A 25,601-nucleotide genomic window follows, 5' to 3' on the forward strand; every position below is an offset into this window, starting at 1 on the left:
TTTTGGTATTGATGGGGAACAAAATGGATCGTCCTGCACAAAATAGGAGATCACCCCGTTCCGGCCAAGCAGACCTCAGTACCGACCGCACTACACCTCGGTTCCACTGAGAGCCAGTCCTATATTGGACCTCGCCGAAGGCCAAACCGTCCTCGGCCAGATCTCTCCATTGCTACGACCTGTAGCAGGCGCCTTTGGAGTCTACAACGATGATGCACCCCGGCCAAGTTCGGGGCACTCTATACGACGCGCCCTGGCCCGAACTCGGGGCACCCTGCTGTTCGGACCTCAAAGTCAAGGAGGCTAGGCCGATCTCAGGGCCCGCCAAGTCGACATTGTCAAACATATTGTGGCTCCCAAGTCGGCTCGACCTCAACGCCTAATGAGCCGACCTCACCGAATATTTGTCGTGGCCCCCTATGTTGGCACGGCCTCAGCACCCTTCCAAGCAGGTAAGACCGACCTCGGCCCCCGCCAAAGGCCGAGCTAATCTCGCCCAGTGCATGCTGCGGCCATGCCTTGCAGTAACCTCACCGCGCCATACATTGCTTGATGGCCACGCCCAGACACGTCAATAAAGGACTACGCTTTGCTGCCCCAGTTATGCCTGCTGACAAGGGTCATGCCTTGCGGCACATGCCAGCACCATACCGAGCGCAGGGACAATTGAAACCGTGTGCCTCAAGCAAGCCGTGGCCCACGCCACCTGGTCAGCACCATCTCCTTCCATGATGAGGGCAGGCCATACCTTCACCACCTGGGCACCTCCTTGGAGACTATAAATAGCCCTCTCAGGTAATGCCTAAAAAACTTTTGGCCAACAAATACTCCACGCTAACTTAAGCATCGGAGGGCCCTCACTGGAAACACCGGTGAGGCTTTGTGCAGGTACGTTGATGCACGAGAGGTAGCATCCTTCCTCCGCCTCGATCGGCAGCTTCTCCGACTCCTCCGACATGGTCATCCTCAGGCCAAATTTGAACCACAAAAGGTACATCGGCTACTTACACTAATCTTACATAAGCACAGCTAGCTGAATCACTAGAAAGTAGACTACACAGTGGCGAAAAAAATAAAAGCATACCCAGTCCAGATTAAAAGCCTTCGCCTGCCATATTGTATGGTCCCCTAATCCATATATAATAATAACCACCACAGAGCATCCACCAGCTATGCTCTCCAATGGAATACATGGGTAGAAAAAAAAATTATGATATATACTTTTTAATCCTTGCTGCAGAACCATGTCTAGCGAGGCACATCCACGTGCAGGCTGAAGCCGAAAGAAGCAGCAGCAACATTTTGGAATTGCTGCTGCAGTCGAGCAAGTTTCGGAATCCCAAGGTTTCCCTTCTGCCAAAGATTTTGGAACTGGGAAGTTTAATTAGCTTTTTCCCAAACAAGTCCTCAGTGAATCTTCCTCCCACTTCGATGCCATCATTAAGGCCCTGTTTGGGGAGCTTTTGGAGGGCCAGAAAGCACTTTCTAGCCCTCCAAAAGTACTTTTAGATGAAAAACTGTATTTGGTAAATTTTTTAAAAAGCTGTTTCAGCTTTTGCGGAAAGCTGAAAACAGCTTTTGGGAGGAAGCTCCAATTTGGAGCTTTTGGGAGGAAGCTGTTTTAGCTTTTTCGGAAAGCTATATTTTTGACCAAAATACCCCCATTTAAAAAAAAAATTCCTCCCCCAAAACTGTCTCACCGCCTGTTCCTCTCCCCTCCTGTTCCTCTCCCAACCCACCTCCCAACCCACCCGCACCCCCCCCCCCCGCCGCCCGCCTGTTCCTCTCCCAACCCACCTCCCAACCCACCCGCACCCCCTCCCCCCCGCACCGCCGCCGCCGCCGCCGTTGCTGTGCCTCCCTCTCCCCCGCCGCCGCACCCCCTCTCTCTCCCACACCGCCGCACCCCCTCCCTCTCCTACGCCGCCGCTGCAGTGCCTCCCTCTCCCCCGCCGCCGCATCCCCTCCCTCTCCCCCGCCGCTGCAGTGCCGCACCCCCTCCCTCTCCCCCGCCGCCGTAGTGCCGCACCCCCTCCGGCGCCGCCGGCCACCGAGACTGCTGCCGGCCATGGCTCGGCCCCCTCCCGCGGCCGTCGCGGCCTGGCCCCCTTCCGGTGCTGCCGGCCGCGCGGGAGGAGAAGAACGGAGAAGGGGGCAGAGGAAGGAAGGAGAAGAAGAGAAGAAAAAAAGAAAAGGAAAAAAAAGAAGAAAAGAAAATAAAATAAATGAAAAGAAAAGAAAAGAATAAATAAATAAATAAATAAATAAATAAATAAATAAATAAATAAATAAATAAATAAATATTTATATAAATGAATGAATGAATGAATGAATAAGATAATAAATAAATACATTTCAATGGATAAAATAATAAATAAATAAATGCATAAATAAAAATATATATACGAATGAATATATAAATAAATAAATAAAAAGAAAAATAATGAGTGAGTGGCAAATAATCTGATCCTTATGATATTGATAAGTATAGTGAATTTGTCGCCATTGCAAATAGTTAAATAAAGAGATAATCTATTAAACAGATAAATGGTTATTTATTGTTGTATTATACTATAAATATATTATTATATTACATTATATCATAATACATTAATATGTAATGTTAAATAATTTAATATTATGTTATATTATGAGAAATTAATTTATACTAATAATATATTATTTTATACCTTTATTATTGTATTATACTATACATATTATATTATATTACCTTATATCATAATACATTAATATGTTATTTTAAATAATTTAATATTATATTATATTATGAGAAATTAATTAATACTAATAATTATAATATTTTATATCTTTATTATTGTATTATACTATAAATATAATATATATTACATTATATCATAATACATTAATATGTTATGTTAAATAATTTAATATTATGTTATATAATAGAAAATTAATTTACTCTAATAATTATATTACCATTATGCTATGCTATGCAATATCATATTACTATATTATAATAATAATATTTTATATTACAGTAATATTATACTATATCGTATATTATGTATTAATATATGTTATGTTTTATCATGTTCTATTGTATAATACTATGCAATGTCCTTTATGGTAATTTTGTCATATAAAAGTACTTTCTCAGTTTGTTTACCAAACATATGTTAAAGTGCCACAGCACTTTAAAAATATAGTTACCAAACAGCAAACAGCTTTTTATAACAGCTCTACTTCAGACAGCTATACTTCCAACAGCTCTACTTCCAACAGCTCTACTGCCAACAGCTCCCCCAAACAGGGCCTAAATACTCTGGGGTTGGGGGGTCGATAAGAAGCAATTAGCTCTAGAAATCGAGTTGTGCTCTGGCCATAGCAATTAAATGTCCCTTTTCCATGCATTGCCAACTTTGTCCTCTTTTCTTTCATTAGAGCTGATCCGTCTATTTCGCCATTTCACGTTTTTCTCTTCTTTTTCCCCCCCTTTTTTGTCCATGATGATTAGATCAGAGGAGTCCTTCAGAACCTGGAACTAGTCTGGGGGAGAGCCCCTATTTGTCAATTAATCTGCTTTTAATTAAGTTATTCTAAATTTCAAAAATTTTCACCATAATTTATCTCCAAGAATTTGACGCTATCTGAAAACTCATATCATTATTTTTTTTTCAATTATTTTCTACCAGATGTAATAATTATTATTATTTTAATACAACAACGTCAAATCACAAAAAGGACTAGATAATGGTGATTTTAAATTTGAAGCACCGTAAAATTCGTGGCAATCTTTAGTTTGAATCTACTATAATAGAATATTGTGTGCGTGCATGCGCGCGCATGTTTTCGGGGGGCGGGGTTGTAGTATTTTTTTTTTGTTGTTGGTATAGCGGCTATTTATATCATTCTAGTATCAGTGCAACCAATAGAATCGGAGCGAGAAGATGATGAAGCAGTGTAGGAGCGGCCCCTTGACAAGACTAGAGAACTTTTTCAGAATGCTGGACAACAAAGGAGGCAACTCAGTTAGCGGCCATATTCGCCTCCCGGTATATGTGCATGCTTGGATGGCGTTACGGTCCTCCACCATCTAAAGAATGTCATACAACAGAGGGTTCTTATCCCCCTATGCCCCCAATCCCGTATCCACTCGATCATCATAGTTGAGTTCCCTTCGATGATGATACGCTCAGTATCCATCACTCGCCTAGCATAAGTGATGTCTTCCAATGCTGCCCTGAGCTACACCCCTGTGGCTGTCAATCCAACGGTGCTTCGCCCCCCAGCAGCAATCAGTCTAGCATTATGACTCCTAATCACAAATCCCACACCTGCTCTGACTCCGTCACCGCAAGCACTACCGTCAAAATTCACCTTGAGATGGCTAGGGGGTGGAGCCCCTCAAGAAACAAGGACGAATCAGGGAGCTATAACAGTAGAGTGGAGGTCCCAGATATCCCTGGCCATCCTACATGAGGTCTCCAAGGTAGCCCTCGTGAGCTCAATGACCTGGATAAAGGCTCTCTCTACTACACTCCTCAAGGAAACCTACTTGTTTTTAAAGACCTACGTATATCTGTCTAACTATATGTGATACGCCAAGTAGGCACAGGTGATGCCCCACTCTGTCGTCCTCAGGCTTCGCATGGCATCTCTCATTTGGCATAGCAGATCATCAGCATAGCGGATGGATTGAGACATGGGGAACGAGGCCCTCCTCCATATTTGTGCTGCTTGTGGGCATCTACGCAGAACATGACTAATAGACTCCTCCATGTCAGGACACAATCTGCAGATCGGGGCGATCCTGATACCTCTTCCAGCCAACACACTCTTGGTCGGCAAACAACCTCAAGCCACCTTCCATATGAATAAGGCCACTCGGGGTTGAACATGCATCCTCCAAATTCATCCACCGTCCATCTGCTGGGCAACTCCCCCTCCGATTGCCGCCTATAGGTCTGTGGCCCGCACCTTGGCCCTATCTGTGGTTGCCCATACCAATCTGTCCGACGTCCTCCTAGTAGATAGCAAGATATCCAGAATCCTCTCAACTAATTGCTCCTCAAAGGCCTCCCTAGTCAGCACCTTGTTCCACCTGCTCTCTCCCGAGATGATATAGTCACTGATTCTGTAGCTCGCCAGCTTTGCTAAATCAATCAAGGTCAGCACTCGATAGAGCGGTTGTTTGGACACCTAGCTATCCTCCAAGACATCAATGGATTGGTCATTGCCAATCACCCATCTAATTTCAGTAAGCACCATCGAGGTATGGGAGCAGATCTCCTTTCAAATGAAGGAGCAGTGACGCCCTACCTGGAAGCTCGTCGCCACTGTATGGGCACCATACTTGGCCCTTAGAAGTGCACTCCACAAACTGTTAGGCTCCAAGATGTACCTGGTCGCATGCCTCGTTACCAGCACCTCCTGTCGCTCTGTGAGTGAATGGATCCTTAGACCCCTCTGTCTGATCGGCTGACGGACCACCTCCCATGCCAACAAGTGAATGCCCCTCTGCCCTCCCATCAACCTAGATGAAGTTCCCTAAACATCTGCTCCAGGGACCTCAACAACGACACCGGCACAACGATGCTCGACAACAAATAAACCGGTATCCAACTGGGGACCGACCGGACCAAGGTCGCTATGCTCATCATTGACAGCGTAACCATCTGCTATCCTTCAAGCCTATGTCTGATACTCATCTCAACGTCGGAGCAGTCTTTGCATCGAAGGCAGTGGTCGGTGATGGGAACTCCCAGATACCTTTAGTGCCCTCCTTCTCTTCCACATCCAATATCTCTTTGATGGATGCTTTCACCTGCGGCTTGGTTTTCAGGCTGAAGTTGATGGTAGACTTGGGCAAATTAACCCACTGACTGGAGGTTGCATAGTACTCCTCAAGAATCCTCTGTATCACCCTTGCTGCTCGCCTCGTAGCCCTCACTAAGAGCATGTAATCATTAGAAGATGCAATATCTGAACAGACGCCAACACCAGTCTATAGGTCTCCAAAATCTGGATCTCCGCAGCACCCCGAAGGGCTCTGGATAGCACATCCGAACATAGGATGAAGAGGCCAAATATGTAATTTTGGGTAAGGTTGGGTTAATCAAACCCAAGAAGGAGACACTCGATTCATAAATCTAGGGTTTACACATCTTTTTCTTGATTTGAACAAGAATTTTTTTTTTTTAAAAAAATTCATAGGTCTCTTTCATGAATTTTGTAATGCGCCGGCAATGGATGGGTAGGTACATCGTAACGAGAGAATTTCCAACCGTGGGGAAAGTCAAAAGAAAATATCGGATGGAAAAAAAGAAACCCTAGATCCAATGGCCAGCATCATCCAATCGAGCCATGTCCATAAGAAAACCTAGATCCCGAGGCTTCGGCTCAGGATCAGGACCGACGTGTCTCTATATCAGTTCACCCATCCATAACACCGAACAGCTACGGCAGCAACTAGCTATTTTATATCTAATTAAAGGAGTCCACCTTCCAATTCCATTAACGCTAACCGAAACGTGTCCCTTATACTTAAAACAATAACCGCCGAAGACACCCAGAAATTTTGGCCAGAGGTATGTGTGGGGTCCACGCGATAGAATGCGACGGCTCGGGTGTGAACGTGACGCTTGCGATAAATCGTTGGTCTCTTTAGTATTTCTTATAGACCTATACAAATGATAAAGCTTTCTCTGGGCTCTCTCGATGGGTTTGGACTCTGGCCTCTTTCTCGACAAGCTGGGCTCCGTGCCCTGCACCGTTGCACACATAACGAAGAAACCAACACTCTTTTTGGGACTGCAGGTTGTGAAGGGTGGGAGAAGGGAAAGAGACAGAGCCTCTTTCCTTCATTTTCCGTCTTACCTTCTTTCAAAACTCTGTGTCTCTGTCTCTCTCTCTCTCTCTCTCTGTCATGGCTAGGTTGGTAAGGGGCTATGTTGGTGTTGTTGTTGGAGTGGTGGTGCTAATAGCTATGGGATGTGGAGAGGGAGGAATAAGGAGGTGTGAGGCAGCAGAAGGGGTACTGCACCATGTTGTTGGAGGTGATCAGGGGTGGGATGCTGCTTCTGATATGGCTGCTTGGTCCCTTGACAAGCTCTTCAGGGTTGGAGACAATCTCTGTGAGACTTCTTTTTCTTCCTTCTTCGTTTTCTTTTCCCCCTTCTTCCCCTTCATGTTCTTCTCTAAAATGTAAATGTAGATACATTAGAGTTTTGTTTTCCCAAAAGAAAAGGTTTAAGAAGTTTAAGGATTGTTTTAGTTTCAGATGGAGTAGTTCCATGCCAAAAGGTTCTAAGTTGATTTTGTTGTTTGGTGTCATATGCTCATGCAGCAATACTTGTGGTAGGTTGGTAGGTAGTACTTTGCTATAATCAAATTTCTTCTTAAGTATGATTAGTTTACAATTTACATCTTGTTTTTTAATACTATCCTCTAACTGATGTCATGCCTTGTACTAATACATGCCCTTCATGATTTGTCATTAGATAAAAGATATGCATTTAATGTGCTTTATGGAGAGCAAGGGATGCCATTTTTTTGGTTGCAAAGATATTTCATAAAGTCTCACTTAGTTCAAAGAAAGAGATTTTCTAAGATGTGGAACCATGAATGGGGTGGTTAAAGGTTCTATCAAACTATCAACAAATATCTTTATATATATATATATCGTCATGGGGTCATCTAATCACAGCCATTGATTAATTGAAACCATCATAGGAACAAAGATATCTTGTAGTCAGCAGATGTATGCAGCTAGTGAATTTATGATGCCAATTTATTATAGACATGGTACTACAGGAGGTATATTTGAAGAGCAAGGAGACGAGCACGAGAATTCCATGCTCGGTTGTCCTGTTGTTCTCGCTATCATCCAAAGATCTCTCATCTCCACAAACAAAATAATACATTTAATTTGATTAAAAGCATATCAAATACTTTATTAAAAATTCTTTTTTATTTGTCAAACATGAGGATCTCTTCAGAGTTAACGACCAAGTTTGGCCCAAGAATTTGGAGGGATTCAGTCCTCCCATTAAAACTTCAAGGATTTGTTTGATTCTAAATCTATAGGCTACAAATGCAAGACTCGAGTATTCGAAAGTTCGTCCTAGTTGGTTGGAATCCAATAGCTGCCGACCGAAGAACTGAAGATCTTCAATCTATATTTGAGTGCCCTAGCGAAAGAAAAAAAAAATAGAACGCTAAAATGACTTCTAAAAATAGAATAGAAAGATTATTTTTCGTTTATTTATTGTTACGTATCAATATACATTCTTTATTTTGCGCACTATATGGAGAGGATCCATATCCAACTAATTTATCAAGAATTCAGCCTGATCAATAGCTAATTGATGGTGTTCATATGTCATTGCAGGGTTCACATACCCTGCAGCCCGGGGGAGCATCATGGAGTTAGGGAGCAGCAAAGAATTTGAGTCCTGCGACCTCAGCAACCCAATTAGGATGTACAGTAGTGGGCTCGACCGGGTGAGCCTCGACGCAGCCGGTGCGCGCTACTTCAGTAGCGGCAAGCTCGAGGATTGCCGGAATGGGCTCAAATTGCATGTCCAGGTGGTGCCCCAAGTCGAAGCCGGCGAGCAAGATAAGCAGCTCGTAGGTGCTCAAGAATTGGCATTAGGTCCCCAACCATCTGGCTCAAGCTATATAACAGCATCAACTTTGATCTTGATTGGGCTGATTCTGATCTGTGCTATGGGATTCTAATGGGCTTCAACTCATGTGGGCTGCTGTTCTTGTTTCATCTTTCACTTTTGTGCTTGTGTTTCACTTGGTTCCCAGTGTGCTTGTTTTTGGATGTTAGGAGGATCGTTTGAACATCTTGTGTTTCACTATCCTTGCTAAAGAGTCTTTAATTTGGAGGAAAAAAAGGAGCAACTCCCATGCTTTTAGTCTTTTCGCATAAGTTTATGAAACCTTTTAGGGTGATGATATCTTCCTCCATATCTTTGCTTTGGTTTGTCATTGTATGGATCTTGGATTACATTGTTGAACCCATTCTGGAACTCCCTTTCAGCTCACTCTTATCTTTTGTTTTTATTTCGTTTTGGATTTTGAACAGCATGCATATTTTAGATTCACATACGAAAGAGGCAAATAAGAAACAAGCGAATGAGCATAAAATTGTTAAGCCAACTTTATCTGATCATGATGATCAGGAGTTTGAATCCTCTAAAATTGTTTGTTCATTCATCGGGTGCTTATAATCTATAATGATCCAAAATCTCAGCCAAAAAGACTAGTCAAAAGATATTTTTTGAATTTTTTGGTTCTGTATAAAGAACCGAGATCTTCTCAGTGAATAATCGATGTGGGACTAAATATACGCCTGCACATATTCTCACATACTTTTTTTTATTTAATCTAAGAATTTAAATCCATTCAAATCTAATCACAAGTATCACGATCGGTCCATAGTCAATCTTAATGAGCTCGTGCTGCCGTGTTTCCTAGTCCATATAAGCTCAGGTCAGGTCGGCTCTGGTATTATTTTATAATCATTAAGGACCTCGCACAAAAAGTTTTGGGGTTCCTTAGTTTTAGGTATTTGTCTTGTATAAATAACCAAGAGCTTCTCGACGAATAATCAATGTAGGACTAAATATATGCTACCACGAGGCTTTACATAATCCGATGATCTTTAGGGAGCAACTCGTTATTTTCTCATAGCAGCCGGGTCTATGGAAGCAATCTTTGCTGTTTATGCCATCCGCTATGTATGTTTACTTTGTTCATTTCCATAAGCCTTCAGCCAGACTTATTTTTGGTTCATATCTACTATCTGACTCTCTTCGACCGTAGCTGCAGCTAAGAGAACAAAAAAAATTTGTCGAAATCCTTCTGTGATCAGATGTCATTAATTTACAGATGGTCTGATAGCTCTACATTTGATACTAATTAGTACTTAAACAGGAATATGTTTCTTTTATTTTCGAGGCATCGCATGTCATAATTAGATTTAAAACAAACACACATCTATGGTTACCGAAATATTCCTCAGACAAAATTGCATTCATTATTCCTATGCTATTACTTTCAGGGAATTGCTCCACCAACACTTAAATCTACATGCCTTCAAGTGACTCAAAGGAGATGCACTCTCTAATTCTTTTGGCCTGGATGGAACTAATGAATCCCAGCTGTTTGCCCAACCTCCTTATCTAAATAGATGATAAAATTAAAATTCTTTCCTCCGAATGGATGAAAAGGTTTTAGGAGCAGAGATTAAGCTGAGAGGGCTGGCTCGTGCTCTGAAATTTTCATTTATTTATTTTTTATTTATTCATCAATAAACAGTAAATTATAGGGTGCTTTAGGCAAAATAATCGGCTATACATGAGGCCACTCAATCTATGGCTCTATTAACTTTTCTATAAATATACTTGACTTAAGAGAGCCATGCCGCCGCTAAGTATGTCTCTTAGTTTTATTTTTTTCTCTGATAACTTTTTTGTGTATTCTGAGCTATAAAACATTGGCCGGAGATTTTTTTTTTGTTTTTTTTGGTAAAAGAATAGGAGGGGAGGGGGAGGGACCAGCCCACCCGCATAGCAGCCCCCCACTAGGCCCCCTTTCCACCAGGAAATATTCGATACAGGTCGCAGGTTTTCGCGTGCCTTTTCCGACCCGTGGGCTCACCCCACTAGGCTCACCGCCTCACGTGTGGGTACGTCACCCAGCACCACCTTGGTACAGATAGAAGGAAAGCATCTCCGCTAGCGAGCCATCCAGGCGTGGAGCATCCGGTCTTCTAATTTAATCGACGTTCCCGCGTTTCTAATCTGAACAACTCGAGTGGAATTATTGCCCCCTTACTACTAGGTTACCATCTTGGTCGCTTGGCCAGAGGTTTTTGGTTCGCATTTTCTATTCCAGGGACGGCCAGGGATGGAGCCCACTTTTTGGTCGTTCATGAGTGCATCTTCTGACGGTATCTCCTAGACTATGCCCAAATTAACTGAGGGCCACTAGTTATATATATCACCTACCCCAGGGCTGCCGGTCGGTTGGTGGTCATGACCATCTGCCTGCCTTATGCTAAGCAGGGGCGTGCGGGAGTTAGGTTTGAAACTGAGCTGATCGTTTACAAAAATTGCTGAAAACCATCTCAAAAAATTCAGCTCGATTCGGTTTGGTTTATTGTGCCGAAGTTCGATAGATTGGGCAAATGAATCGGACTACAACTAAGCATAAAAATTCTATTTTACATAGGATCGATATTCAATAAATAAATTTAAATACATAAATTTAATTATGTATACATATAATAAAAAATAAGAAATTGAATTATATATATACTTACGATGTGGTTGGGTCTATTTGAATATATATATATATATATATATATATATGGGTCGAGTTGAACTGAAAAGATGGATTCGAGCCGGATTCAGCCTTTTTTTTTTTTTTTTTTTCATGCTCCTAGTGCTAAGCTACCATTATCAATCACCACAAGAAATAAAAACAAAAAAACAAAGAGAAAAAGTTGAGACTTTAAACTTATTTGTGCTGACATTTAGCTGTCTTCAATATTGTCTTCTATTGGAATATCAAACAGCACTCAAGGCACAATTAAGGTCCATGGAGATCAAAGAGCACACCCATGCGTCAGCAAAAGCTGTCACAAAAAGAAAATGCTTTAAGCATAGATACTTAATAATTTTTTTAAGGTAAAAAAGCAAATATTTAAAAATATTTAACCGAACATTGCCGAAGGCCTATAAATAATGTCGCCATCTATATTAACAATCAAAAGTATAATCAATTTGTAGCTTATAATTTTATCTGTCTCATTCGTACGATATAAACTCTATAAAACACGGCCTTTTAATTTTCAATGCCAATGTCAATAATTATCTTTTTTTTTTTTTTTTACCGAGGATGCTTAACGGCGAAACATTTCTTTGAAAGTTAACCATAGTCCATCAAAATTATTGTGTAAGTTGATAATATTCATCTATAATTTTTTAAAATATATTTATATGATTAGACTGAAAATTCTATAAAATTAAGCTAGATCTATATCCATAAATATTCCGAAGTAATTTAGAGTGAGCCTATTTGAATTCTATTGGAAGAAAAAAAAAAAATCTAATACTTACAAATTTTATAAAATTTTCAGCCACCCTCAGAGCTTGGATTAACAATATCATCAAAACCATAAAGCCTGTGTGACTACGAGAGTTTGGGCTATCAACGTCATTAAAACCACATAGACAGTGTGATTAACGCAAATTCGGCGCCTTGGCAAGGATGGGGTAGGTATTCACGTGCGCGGACGACTGATATCCTCACCCACCGTCACAAATTCCACTAATTCACCCCGCTTTCTTATTTATATCTGATAACGTCTCTCCGTCTTGATCCACGCCACAAGAAAGGCGAAGGCGGTCGGAAAGGCGACTACGAATTTGACCCCCCGCTCTTCTTCTCTCTGAAGCCTATCGCTCTCTCTTAACTTCGGAGTTGGGTGTGGTTCTTCGAGGACAGGTTGATAGGTTGCGATGGGGCTCAAATCCTTCGTGGAGGTGCCTCGGGACTCACACTTCCCGCTGGAGAACCTCCCCTTCGGCGTCTTCCGCCCCAAGCCCTCCTCCGCCACCGTCGCCGGCGATTCTGCACCTCCTCCTCCCCCTCGCCCTGGCGTCGCCGTTGGTGATTTCGTCCTCGATCTTTCCGTCATCTCCGCCGCTGGCCTCTTCGACGGCCCCCTCCTCAAGAACTCCAAATGCTTCCTCCAGGTGGGCCCTTTCCCTCTCTATGTTCTTGTTCCTCCGTTATACGTTTCTTTTAATCGTTGTGATTGATTCGCTCTGGTCGATTGTCGGTATTTTGGTCGATTGAGTGGTTCTTGTAGTGTCCATACGTCAAATTCCGGTGTAAAAAAGGGTTTGGTGACGTTAAGGGTTGTATCTTTTCATATTCTTGAAGAAATTGGGATTCTTGTGGTTTATGTAAAAAATAATGGGGTTTTGGAGAAAATAACTGCCCGAGCACCAGTTCTTGATCTCTCCTCTTCTGTAATGTCTACTGAGTAAACAATTGATATAACGGCCGTGTTCTACCTGATGAATCGAATAGCATTATTATCTGCCAGTGGGTGTGATAGTTGATCACTGGGCCTTGCTCTATGGAAAGTAAATTGCATGACTAAAATTAAGATTGCTTCCTCTCTTTCTGATTCTTTTAGCTTAAAGGTCTCGGGCTCTTTCAATGAGTATCTTGTGGTTACCTATACATCAAAAGAGATATTTAATTTCTAAAATAACGTTAATGACCAACGAATTTGTAAATAAGAATCTCGCATCTACTTTAATTGTTATTCTAAAAAAAGAAGAAGATCCACTTCAAGTGTCAGAGTTTGCCATTGTTATTTTTCTTGAGTGCAATGGGTGGTTTCCATCTTCATGGTTAACCAAACATAGACAAAATATATGATGGCACCATAATTATTTGCTGTAAGTGGCATAGTTATTATGTTTCTGCATATGTTGCATGTGATTTAACTGTAGGTCCGGGTGTTATTGGAAAGCTGATATGGTATCATTTATTGTACTTTACCAGCCTTCTCTTAATATGTTCCTAGAGATGGGACGGCCTGCTTGGAAGGAGGCACGTTCAACTATCCAAAAACTTTTATCAGGTATTATTCATCCCAATGCGCAAATGTCTGATTTGCTGTAGTTCTGTAAAGTACCTCCTTGTGTTTGTGTCACCACCTTTTATTATGACCAGTGATTTATTGACCCTTCTGCCAGCTTCCCTCAATATCATGGTAATTTCCCTTTGCTGAACCTACTAGTTGAAAGGCATGCTGGCATTCAACTATAGCCATTGCCTCAGAAACCAAGGCATGTGGGAAATCACTTTACCTTCAACTATGAAACTTGCAAGACTGATTTATTATCACTTTTGATGATTAGCCAACTAAATCTTGGCTATGAATGCATGCAGTAAATTTGTAAGAAGTGCAGATCCCTTATTCAAATGATACTGATTAGTGTTTTTTCTTTTGAGTAGAAGGGATAATATTTATTAACGTTATTTCCAATAAATTTTCTATTATGAATATGCAGAATGAGCCCCTTGACAGTTTCAAGGTATTCCATCATATATTCCAGACTGTAAATGTGCTGCTACACCAAGCTCAATTATATAACTTGTTGTCAGTCTGTTTCATTTATTTCATTTGAATTTTAATTGTGTCTTCAGTCTTATCAGACAACATAAATTTCTCATCTCTTCTATGCTCATTTATGTTATGTTTTGCCTCTCTATTTGGTCAAGCAACCGATAGAGACAACTGAAGGCACTGTATTGTACCAACGAAATATGCAGCGTGTGACTTAGTTACAGTGAAAGACGCAAATATGAAATACATGGGAAGTGCTTATTGTATTATCAGTTGTAAGAGTACTTAAAAGTGTTCTGAGTTATATCAGAACTGCATAAAATAAACTTTAAGAATAGTCCTTAACATGCAAGTTAAATATGATCGAAGTGATGGATGTATTCTTTCTTTTAAGTGATCGTGCATTTTTATTTTCTCATATTGGTTTACGGGTTTAACAAAAGCCATAGTTAGCTAATTCCAACCCACCCAGCCACCCCAAGCTAGGTTTTCGTATATTTGGTAATTCTAAATTTCTAAATGTACCCACACTTTTTTCCTATGCAGCTGATGAGCCAACTTTACGTGACAATGCTAGTTTAAGGGAAAAGTCCCTTTTGCCAATGGTGGGTTTCTTCTGTGGATCGGATTTTGCAGTTCAAAATTTATTTGCTAAATGAAATGCCAATGCCATCTTTGAACGCACAGATTGAGGTACAGATGCTTCTGCCGGCTGTAATAGGGGACTATACAGATTTTTTTTCATCCATGCATCATGCTAAGAATTGTGGGACCATATTTCGAGGGCCAGAGAATCCAATTCCACTAAACTGGTACCTTTCGTTCGTTTTAAATCTGTTTAAATAATTATTTTTCATTGCATGCATATGATATCATGTTATTTAAAATAAGATTGGCCATGGCATAGTATTTTCACCCATATTACTAGGAGCGTTGATGACCAAATAGTGAGCAATGATATTGTCCACAATATTGTGTACACATTGCAACATATACATTTCGAATATGTGGCCCATAAATGTATAATTTTGTTTATGGATATTACTGTGTACATAAATGGTACCTTTATTTGCTTCAAGTGTTGTGTTATGCTCCTTGGCTGCAGACTCTGTATGCGATATCCAACTTCATCCTTATGCGAATTTAGCACTCTCTACTTGCTAGTTAGCCCTTGACCTTCATGAAAGCTTCAAAGACCTAACATGGAGGATTGACTGCTAGCAGAACATGTCTTTCATTTGATCAAAATGCTGTGATTAGAGAACCATAGTTGTCACATCATGAGGGGTTATCTTGTTTGCGTATATCAAAAATTAAGTACTTGAAACTTTAGTTGGTAGTTGACATGCTTCATTAATGTACCACCTGCTCTTTCTATTCTTCCTAGTTCTACCATACATCCTCCTGTACATTTTCATTTCTACCGCAGCCATCCTGTTTGCTTGAACTATAGTACATCATTAGACTTAATATTGGTGCCACAAAAGGAGAGTAATGAGGTAGCGGACTGGCTGTCCTAGGGGCTTAGATCACAGCAGCACCCAATGCTATGGTTAGGTCATTTTCTCAGGCTTGTTATTGAGATGGCCGTTGTTGATATTAGTGCAGTTTTGTTTCACAGGATTGCTAGGGTGTAACTGCTCTGAGTTATCGGAAAAAAAATGGTCTCATAAAAAAAAAATCCTTGAGTCTCAGATGTGTGGATCAAGCATATGATTCTTTATAAGCACTCAATGACTTCATTCACTCTCTCTAGTTCTACCTAATATGTCTTCGTTGTCTCTCCATTTTTCTGCATAAACATTTGAAGTTAACTGACATCACAAACTATGTTATTTCTTGGTCATCAATTTGCTTGGAACCTTATATCTAATAAATTCTTAGCAAAATGCATAGTTAGATTTTTTTTACTAACTTGTAGACTTTTAGCATCTAATTCTTTCCACCACAAGACACCTAATTCTAATGTTCACCTTGTTCTATTAATTAACATTATGTCATCTTAACCATTGTAAAGAGATCCATGCTCGACATCTACTTTGGGTGTTGTGTCGTGGTGATCAAATTCTGCTTGTGATTAATACTCCTTGTTCATGCATGACTGCATTAACTATTTAATGTACCTTTTAAATATATCCTTGTTTTATGCCCAATTGGCCACTAAATTTCTGATTTATGGTGGTTTATTATATGGTTTCTTGAGTCGATAAAGATTGCAGATGCTCTTATTATTCGCTAAATCTTGATGTAATCATAAGGTCAAGTTAAAATTGTCATTTTTTAAGAGTTTTTTCTTCATAAGTTCATATTGTGGTTGTGGCTCATATCTTTAATTCCATGTTAGTTGTTGGAGTTTTGTACATCAACTCTTTTCAGGTTTTGTTCGTAATGCCACCCTATTTTATGGTAATCCACTTTGTTGACCTGTTACAGGTTATCATTACAATGTTATCTAGATATCTGACAATTACATGAACAGTTATTTGGATATTGTTGCAAACTGCTTTTTGCAGGTAAAAGAGGAGCGGATTATGAATAAAGGGAGTGACATCAGAATTCTTCCCTTTATTCTTAGTGTACAATAATTTTTCTCAAATCATTTGCAGTTTGCCATTTTTTCAAGATCTCATTTAGTAAGCTAGCGAACTAGACTGGCCTAAGTTATTGCATTATTTTCCATATTTATTTGGATTTGTCCTCAAAGCTTTGGCCCTTTGTACCCTCTTCAAGTTATCTCTATTCCACTTGTACAAATTGAAAAATAAAAGAGATATCAAGATTATTTTTCTTAGTGATGTGAAAAATAATCTCTTATAATTGATTCTGTGTCTATTTTGCAACCATTCCCGAAAGCTCTAATGTAACATCTAAAAAAGGCATTGACTATTTTTAAGTCAGCTGCAACCACTTTATTATCTAGATTATCATCCAGGTTTTTCAATGCATATACACAAACTTTTTTTTTTCAACTATTATTTTTCTAATGATTTTTTGATTTATTTAACCTTGATCTTAGCAAGCAATTCTGTCTGGAAGATGCATTTGCATCTGAAAAATTCCTTTTGCTTGTATCACCTGTACTGTGTGCCTCCTAATTCTAATGCAATCCTGCTGCAATTCAGTCTTTAGTTTAGAGACCCTGCTTTACACCTTGAAAATTTTTTACATTTGTGTGGCATGCTACATATATACTTATGACTTTCTACATGTTCTGAGCCCATTATTTTCCATAATTTTAATTGGGTGCAATTTCAGGTTTCACCTTCCTATAGCTTATCATGGACGGGCATCATCTGTAGTAATCTCTGGAACAGATATTATTCGTCCAAGGTGCACATTTTTTGAACGGAATCTTCTAGTTGCTTTTCAGATGTTTCTTTTAATGTCCTCTAAGAACTTAAATTGCATTCAATATGGCCAACCTAGAAATCATTCCAGAGCATTTACCTTTGTTGATTTTGTTTTTTTGTTTAGTGAATTTGAAATGGAACGTATTTTTCCATTGCCAATGTTTTAAATGATGTAATGATTTAATTCCCAAAGGATGTCTCATTTTCTTTTGGTCACCGGCCTTTATGCAGAAAAAACATGCACTGCAAATGCAATGTCTGTATCTAGCATTTAAAGTTTTTGATGATCTCTTTGTTTTGTCTCAATTCAGAAATAGGACAAACTATCATTTCAGTCATATTGCAGTAATTTCTGGGATTTTTTTCCCAATCCATACCAGAGTTTACATTTTTTTCGATCCATTCTATTCATCCGATAATGCTCTAACTGTCTTCCATGAGCCCTAAACATTATGATCACCAAAATCCTCCTTGCTTTCATTTTCTTCTGGTTTCTTTTTCAAAAAGTTCTAACCTCAGGCATTCAATAGCAAATTCAGAGATTTTTCTGTGGCTGGATTACTGAATTCGTATTTTCCTTTTTGCCCAGAATCTTGTAGAACTAACTTAGAGGTTCCTTCATCAATAATATTCAAAACTGAATCAGCACATATCTATACATTATAAGGACGTATGGATGTGTGTTAAATTGTGCACTTCTTGTTAGACCAGCTGCACCCTGTCTTAGCTGATAACTAATATGACCCTTAATATCATATTAGTCCTAGTGCCTTGCTTTAGAAGTGCCAAACACTCTGTCATGGAGTGATGATATTGTCATGGATTGACAGTACATAGTTTCGAGGAGTGTCGTGGAATTTCCAATATCCTAGATGTTTTGTATGCTAAGAAACCCTAGGTAATACTTTTTTAAAGCAGGAGTGATATTTCAGCTTTTGTAAATTGAATGGATTTGCTATATGCTTTTTGGGTTAATTTTTTTTATTAGTAGGTAATATCCGTAAAAATCCTCTTGAAGTAATTGTTGTAATTTTATTAAATTCTGAAAACTTCATCCATTTTCTTTCTGTGATGCGTAAGAACCAGCTAAGCCCGCCTTTCTTTCTTCATTTCTTTCGTAATAACATTAGAATTTGTTGCTTTTCTTAATCTTCTTATTTTTGTTAAAAATGTTACAACACGTTCTAGTAATGCATATTCCTGTCAGTTGATAGAGAGGGGAAAAAGAAAGGAAGAAAACATGAGGGTTGGAATCCTTCTCTACTAACACTATATGATTAGTATTTGTCAACTTATTTCTTTCTTAAAGTGCCTGAAGGGATTTCTTTCCCTCATGAGTAGTGCCACATGCTCTGTTTACTTTGAAAACATGTGCCACCCTCTAAATCTTCTCACTTTAGTGAGGTGGGGCCAGCCCATCTTACTTCCTTTTAGTTTAGAGTGCATAAACCACATGTTAAAGCAAGGACTTATTTAACAACTTCTGTCTATTGAGTAGATCTTCTTGTGGATAACCTACCTAGTGGCACTTAAATATGTTCCACACAGATACTGGAATATGTTGATGAATCAAAACATGTCTTCTATAAAACATAATAGATTCACTTACTATTGTTATTTGTCTTCCCTTGCCTACCTCCATCGACAATAGGTATTCCATCTGTATTGCATCACTTTCTGCCAGACTTCTCTCCTTGTTTTAGTAAACTTGGAATTATTATGAAGTTAACTACCGAGTAACATTGCCATTCTGACATAATTTGATTATCACAAATGGCAATTTGGTATCATGTTGTTATCTTGTTACTGAAAATGTCATTATATTATAAGCTTCTCTAAAAGAATGAAAAGTTAAATTCAGTTTCGTTTTGCATATTACCCTATGGATAAATAATTAACTAAACTATGAGACTTGCTGCTTATATGCGTCGACAAAGGAAAGTGGTAGAGGATCCGCACACTAAAGGCACTTTTTAAAATAATAAAAAAAGTTTTGCAGTGCAGCAGGATTTTAGTGGTGGATTGCAAGTGGCAGAAATTTGCAATAATGTTGCTATCAGCAAAAATCTCTCTTGCAATGTTTATCTATTGATAATCTGGAGCCTTATAGCACTCTAGATATGCAAGTCAATCTCTATATGCAAGTACATGTTTCCGTACTTCTTTAGAAGACAAGATTGGAACACTTGTCAAAATACACTTTTTGAGACTAGCTTCCTTGGAGATCCATTTTGCCCTCTCATGGAAAGGGATATTGTTATAGATAACACGTGCACCTTTATAGATTATATGTGCATTTGCTCTCAGAATCAGCTGTAGCTTCATAGTAATTTGTTTGAGGAGGAGGTTTAAGATGTATGAATCACGTCTGTTTTGAAGGATCTTTGAAATTTAATCACAGAATCACTTCAATAGCAATGTGCACTAGCTTCTTATCAACCCTGATTTTATGTTAGGTGGTTAATTACTTTATTTTTGGCAACACATTTATTCTTGAATGAATTTAGTGATAGTTAGCTAGGGGAATATACCATCTGATATTTATCTAAGTTTTTTTTAATCTTTGGTCAGAGGTCAAGGTCATCCCATGGGAAATTCCCCTCCTTATTTTGGGCCCTCACAAAAGCTGGATTTTGAGCTTGAAATGGTTAGTTTTAATGAGTTTGTTTGTTAAATATTGCCTCAAGTATCCAGATGAATGAAATGATCATTACACTATGAACTCTTATTTGATTTCCCCCCCCCTTCAATGTTATATATATTTTAAGTTTTACTGCCCCTTAAAGCATTCAACTCTTAACTATTGAATGATTATGAACAGCTTCCATATTGGCCCATCATTTTTTTTGGTTTTGCATGAATATTCCACCATTTCATATGCGTTTAGATATAATTATTCAGATGCAGATCATCATATATTTGTGATATTGCTTCCAGGCTGCTATTGTTGGTCCAGGAAATGAGCTGGGCAAGCCTGTGGATGTTAATAAGGCAGCAGATCATATTTTTGGACTTGTACTGATGAATGATTGGAGTGGTAATTACTATTTCCCTTTCTTGTTGTCCAAGTTGCTGTTAGTTCATGGCTCCCACTTTGTATAACCCATTAATTAGAGATATTTAACAGCCAGGGATATCCAAGCATGGGAATATGTGCCTCTTGGACCTTTCTTGGGAAAGAGCTTCGGTAGAGAATCTTGCCCTTTAATTTGCAGCAAATTGCACTTTTGATTCTGCACTTGTTACAGTTCACTAAATTTAAATAATAAGAGTCCCATGATCATTCCCGATCGTTTCAGGTACGACAATATCCCCTTGGATTGTGACTCTAGATGCTCTAGAAGCTTTTGTTTGCGATGCTCCTAAACAGGTGGCTAGATCTCTCGATTATTTTAGGTCCTATAGTACTAGGAATGTCTTTTTCCTTGCAGCTTAAGAGGAGTTACTTTTCTTACCTTGCCATCTAAGTCAGTTGTATATAGGTTCTTATTACTGAAGTATTTCAAAAAAGAAATTTTTAAGAGGAAAAAGTAGTTAGAGCTAATTTGAAATAAATTGCAGGAGCCTCAGCCCTTGTCATACTTAGCAGAGAAAAAGCATCTAAACTATGACATACCTCTAGAGGTATGTATTTCTTATCCATCTTACTTGTCAGTTCAATCGGTTCTAATAATGATGCATGCTTTTGTTTGCCTACTGTTTTCAGCATCCTCTATCAAAATTTCTTATTTTGAATAGAAGATAATTGCACTGTACTCAATTCATTGGTCTGATGCAGTAAAATTACTTCATTTATTGATAACATTATATTCTTGCTGCAAGGTTTGGATTAAACCCGCTGGGCATGAACATCCATCAATTGTCACAAAGAGTAACTTTAAACATCTGTAAGAATTCTGACACTCAAGTATATTTGCAGAGACTGCTCTCAAATCATGAAGTCATTCATCTTTACAAGCTTCTCTTTCTCCTTTCTTAGTAAATCATTATTTTTTCCACCTTAGCATCTGATTTTCAAGTATATCAACAATTAAATGTTGTCCTTTAATGTTGACTACCAAATTATGTAAATCTGACTAATTATTTGATGCAATTAATTTAACCGTTTTTCACTTTTTCTACTAGTTGTGGTGCCTGATGCAATCCCAGGTTAGCATATCAAATTTAGGAAATAAAAAATTTATTAAAGTTTTAATAGTACAAACTGAATTGGTTTTGCACTTGTCAACATGAACAAATGATATTTCTTATCACATAGTCATTACTTCAAGAAAAGTTCAGCTTAAGAGATACTTAATTTAGGTATGTCTTGTTCAACTATTGAACCTATGGAATGTGAAACCGTTCCAAACCGCCTGGTTCGGGGCATACCGAGCCGTGCCGGCGGCGGACCGGGACGGTTCTGGCATTCAAAATGGTAAATCGGCAGGTGGGGGGAGAGGGAGAAGGAAAGAGCGGCCTCCGGCAGCCCTCCCTCTCCCTTCCTCCCCCCTCTCTTTTTCTCTCTCCCGTTCTCTTTCTCCTGCTCCCTCGCTCTCAATATTAAAAGTTCATCTTCCAGCTATCATACGAAAGGAACAAATGCCTCTCCACTAATTATAATATTATTTATAGGACTGTAATGATGGGTTTAGGATTTCTGGTTTTCTTTTATGGACAGTCATCATCATGTAAACCCTTTAATCTGTGCAAGATCAGGAATCAAATTTTGAGTCGGTGGTTTATAAAGAGTTTCTGTCGGCGTCATATTAGATCAGAAAAAACAGTTTAATTACATCACGATTGAGTTTAGGAGTTTGGAAATCTTTGTATACGAACATGATGGACAATAACTATCTCTTCTTTGTGAGAACTTGTACAGATCCGAACTGACAACTCATATAACTTATCCTTCAAATTCTGGGTTGCCTTTGTTGTACTCTTGGTATCTTTCTTGTTTTTTTATGAAAAATCATTTCTATTTTTAAAACTATGGAACCTATCTTAATCTTGGATCTTAAAGCTCATAACCAAATCCTTCACTGAAAAATAGGAAGGCTCTAAAATTTCAAGCAGCCAGAAATTCTGGCAATTGGCAAACCTTAGCTTTTATTCCTAACTTCTGGAAAATTAGGTAGATCTAACTGTTCTCTACGTCTAGTAACATCAAAGATATAAATGGTATAGATTTCTTCTTCATATGTTAACCCTTCATAGCACCAAGCTATTAAATTGTCAATATCAGGAAGGCAGGATCCCTAAACAGTTGCACAACCCTCTCTCTGCGCCACATCTCTCTTTTGCCACTGGTAGTATGTAATTAAAATTTTATTGGACCTTAATTTACAAACTTATATATGTCATTTTCCTTCTGTTTCCTTGTCATACACTTACTAAGAAAGCAGTGGTTGTTTTTAGCACATAATATATGGAGCTTCTGTGCCATGTTTTCCAGGTATTGGACAATAACACAGCAATTAGCACATCACACTATCAATGGCTGCAACTTAAGGCCCGGTGATTTGCTGGGAACTGGGACCATCAGCGGATCTGTATGTAAAAAAATTTGATTATTTCATACAGAAATTATCAATCGATGAGAAGTTCTTTTCCCTTTCTAAACTATTACTAATACACTTTTGCTTCTTTGATGGAAATCTTTTTTACTGTATTGATCTATTAGGAACCAGAATCTTTGGGATGCTTGCTGGAGTTAACATGGAATGCGCAGAGGTCACTTACCTTAAATGGTTCAGATCGAAAATTTTTAGAAGATGGTGATGAAGTCATTTTTACTGCTTGTTGCAAGGTCGAAACTCAGGGAATTTCATTTTCCTTGACAATCTCAGTTAAATTTGCATTTCTGTTATCCTTTGTTACTTCATGTGTGATTTACAATTTGCCATCTCGTATGATTGCTCTCTTTGGTATTCTATCTACTTTTGAAGTCCTTTAGTTCATTTAGACATAGTCCAACAGCATGTCTCTGCAGAAGCTGCTGAATGCGTCTTAAATAGTAGGATACTGCAGAATTAGAGAAGCGAAAGGTAACCCAAATATGGTACTAGAAAAATTATAAATAGCTAGAGGATTACCTGCAATTATCTTTAACATATATATCACAATACAAGGAGAAAACTAATTATTGATATACCCATGAAGTGCATTGCCTACGTGCATAACAAGTATTGGAAAAGCATCTAAGCTAATATCTGTTAGGTCATGTGTAAATTATTAAAATAAAGAGGTTGTATAATTGATTCCTGCTGGTAATACATGATTTCATCATTTCCTTAATGCACAATAAGCCTAATAACAAATTTTCAGCTGCTTTTTGTAAGTAATGCGTTCAATGTTACACGTGTGAAGTGTGCATCAACGCAACTGCAGAACCTTATTCCTCAACATTTTTCTGCTATTTAACATAAGTCTTATGCTGCATAAAGTCATCTTTTGCCTCCATTGAATATAACAGAGCGATCAGATTAATCCTTTCATCATTTGAATGATATTGGTGATCCATATTATGGAGTAGTTAATTTCAACCAGGTGAAAATGTGGAAATGTGTTGCATGACTGCTTTTGTCAAGATGATAATCTTATTTTGGTTTTCATTCTGCCGCTAATCTATCTTTTGGCCTTTTTTATCTCTTTGCCTTGAACTTGTATCCTAGACGTAGAAATCCCTTTCTTTCAGTTTACAGTATTTCATGTTGCATATATTATCTTTTTCATACAGATTCTTCCTGGCATGGTCCTTTTTCCAGGTTCCCTGCGATTATTGTTTAGGTTTTCTGTTTCATTACAGTCCATGTTCCAGGAATTTTTTTTTCTTTTTTGCGATCACCGAGTCAGATATGGAAACTATGGTGCCACCCTGAGTGATTGCTTCTTTCTTCTCATTTTCTTTTCCCCCTTTCAGAGTGAACCTGCTTGAATTGCTTTTCTTGATCACGACCCTTTTGAGATTGTTGATTTCATTAATCGCATTCTCAATTATTGATATTAGTTAATAACAGTTTACATGTGATGTGTCTTGTTAGGCTTTTGGTTCCTTTGGGGCTTTTTTGTTTTACAGGAGCTGAAATCTCTGTACAACCAGAGTCATATCTTTTGTGTTCATGGAAGTATGGAACTGCTGCTAGTTTTCCTAGTTTTTGATGACCATGGCAATTGGTGGTTTATTTGCAGGGGAAAGACTTCAATGTTGGATTTGGAACATGCACAGGGAAGGTCCTGCCGGCTCTCCCTTGAGACGAAGCTGGAGATGAAAATCTTATTTGAATGCAACTTTCAGTGTTGTTGCTGTCTGTTAAAGCTGTCATATCATCAACCCACCAATAATGATTATACATCAAAAATTAAAAAAAAGGATCTGAATTTTCTACTAGCATCGCTGTTGCAGTTTGTACGGTGTTAAGATAATTGACTTTGTCCATGAGCAATCTGGGGAATCATTATAATGTGAAGATTGCAAGCAAAGAATCAGAGTTTTGTGCAGCGATGGAAGGACCATAGAGTTCTGTGTGATGTTATCATCTGTGGTTTCAACAATTGTGGGTGTCATGTATCTGATTGGCTTGAACCTAGGCTTCTCTGGATGCTTGGCCACCATATCCCTGTCACTTTTCCACACAAAATGGAAGTTGGTTTAGGATTGGTAGGAATTCAGAGAGGTTAAAATGGGTGGGTTAGAAATTATGTTCTTAGAAGTTTTAAGTCGGAGGTGCTAGATGCTGCAGATTTTTTCGAGTAAAGATTAAGTAAATTATGAAGCGTTTCATGAGCTAATATCTTAAAGGGGCGGAATATTGCAGCAGGTGTTTCTTTTATCTCTTTTAAAGGATATTATGAGACCTTTGAGCAAGTTCTTGGAATTTGCATCATTAGGATGATGGTTGAAGTTGCACCGAGCAAAAATAAACTAAATTATGAAAGATTTAATTAGTTAATCTTTTGTGTAGCATCTGGTTATGGAATAAATATTGATGGAATAAAGAAAAGTTATTTGGATAAGTTTGAAGGAATAAAGAGTGTGGAATAAGAATTTTCTGTATTTTGTTACATGGATAAGTTTGAGGATTATTCTGTCGTAATGTTGTTGTTTGGTTGGAGGAAGAAGTTGA

At 38.7% G+C, this 25,601-nt stretch overlaps 2 protein-coding genes across 2 annotated transcripts; both read left to right on the forward strand.

The window, feature by feature from the left end:
• Window positions 1-6,680: 6,680 nt before the first annotated feature.
• LOC103696722 (uclacyanin 1-like) lies at window positions 6,681-9,035 on the forward strand. Its single transcript, XM_008778424.4, has 2 exons — window positions 6,681-7,115; window positions 8,372-9,035. Exons 1-2 carry the CDS (start codon window positions 6,908-6,910, stop codon window positions 8,719-8,721), a joined length of 558 nt encoding a protein of 185 aa, XP_008776646.1. The 5' UTR covers window positions 6,681-6,907; the 3' UTR covers window positions 8,722-9,035.
• Window positions 9,036-12,366: 3,331 nt separating this feature from the next.
• Window positions 12,367-24,975, forward strand: LOC103696723 (fumarylacetoacetase). The gene is made up of 14 exons (XM_008778425.4): window positions 12,367-12,755; window positions 13,579-13,657; window positions 14,693-14,751; window positions 14,834-14,958; window positions 17,402-17,476; window positions 20,068-20,143; window positions 20,434-20,533; window positions 20,624-20,683; window positions 20,796-20,866; window positions 21,058-21,120; window positions 21,319-21,383; window positions 22,931-23,027; window positions 23,159-23,284; window positions 24,667-24,975. The coding sequence occupies exons 1-14, from the start codon at window positions 12,519-12,521 to the stop codon at window positions 24,727-24,729; spliced, it is 1,296 nt and encodes a 431-aa protein (XP_008776647.2). The 5' UTR covers window positions 12,367-12,518; the 3' UTR covers window positions 24,730-24,975.
• The last annotated feature ends 626 nt before the right edge of the window (window positions 24,976-25,601 follow it).

This window comes from Phoenix dactylifera, chromosome 1, assembly GCF_009389715.1.
Source record: "Phoenix dactylifera cultivar Barhee BC4 chromosome 1, palm_55x_up_171113_PBpolish2nd_filt_p, whole genome shotgun sequence".
NCBI lineage: Eukaryota > Viridiplantae > Streptophyta > Magnoliopsida > Arecales > Arecaceae > Phoenix > Phoenix dactylifera.

What these genes read in the sequence shown, in the direction of transcription:
- LOC103696722 (XM_008778424.4), top strand. Translation starts at nt 6,908, where the DNA reads ATGGCTAGGTTGGTAAGGGGCTATGTTGGTGTTGTTGTTGGAGTGGTG. An exon ending in CAGGGTTGGAGACAATCTCT is followed by an intron (nt 7,116 to 8,371) that starts GTGAGACTTCTT and finishes ATGTCATTGCAG; the next exon opens with GGTTCACATACCCTGCAGCC.
- LOC103696723 (XM_008778425.4), top strand. Translation starts at nt 12,519, where the DNA reads ATGGGGCTCAAATCCTTCGTGGAGGTGCCTCGGGACTCACACTTCCCG. An exon ending in ACAGATATTATTCGTCCAAG is followed by an intron (nt 17,477 to 20,067) that starts GTGCACATTTTT and finishes ATCTTTGGTCAG; the next exon opens with AGGTCAAGGTCATCCCATGG. An exon ending in CTGGGACCATCAGCGGATCT is followed by an intron (nt 23,028 to 23,158) that starts GTATGTAAAAAA and finishes TTGATCTATTAG; the next exon opens with GAACCAGAATCTTTGGGATG.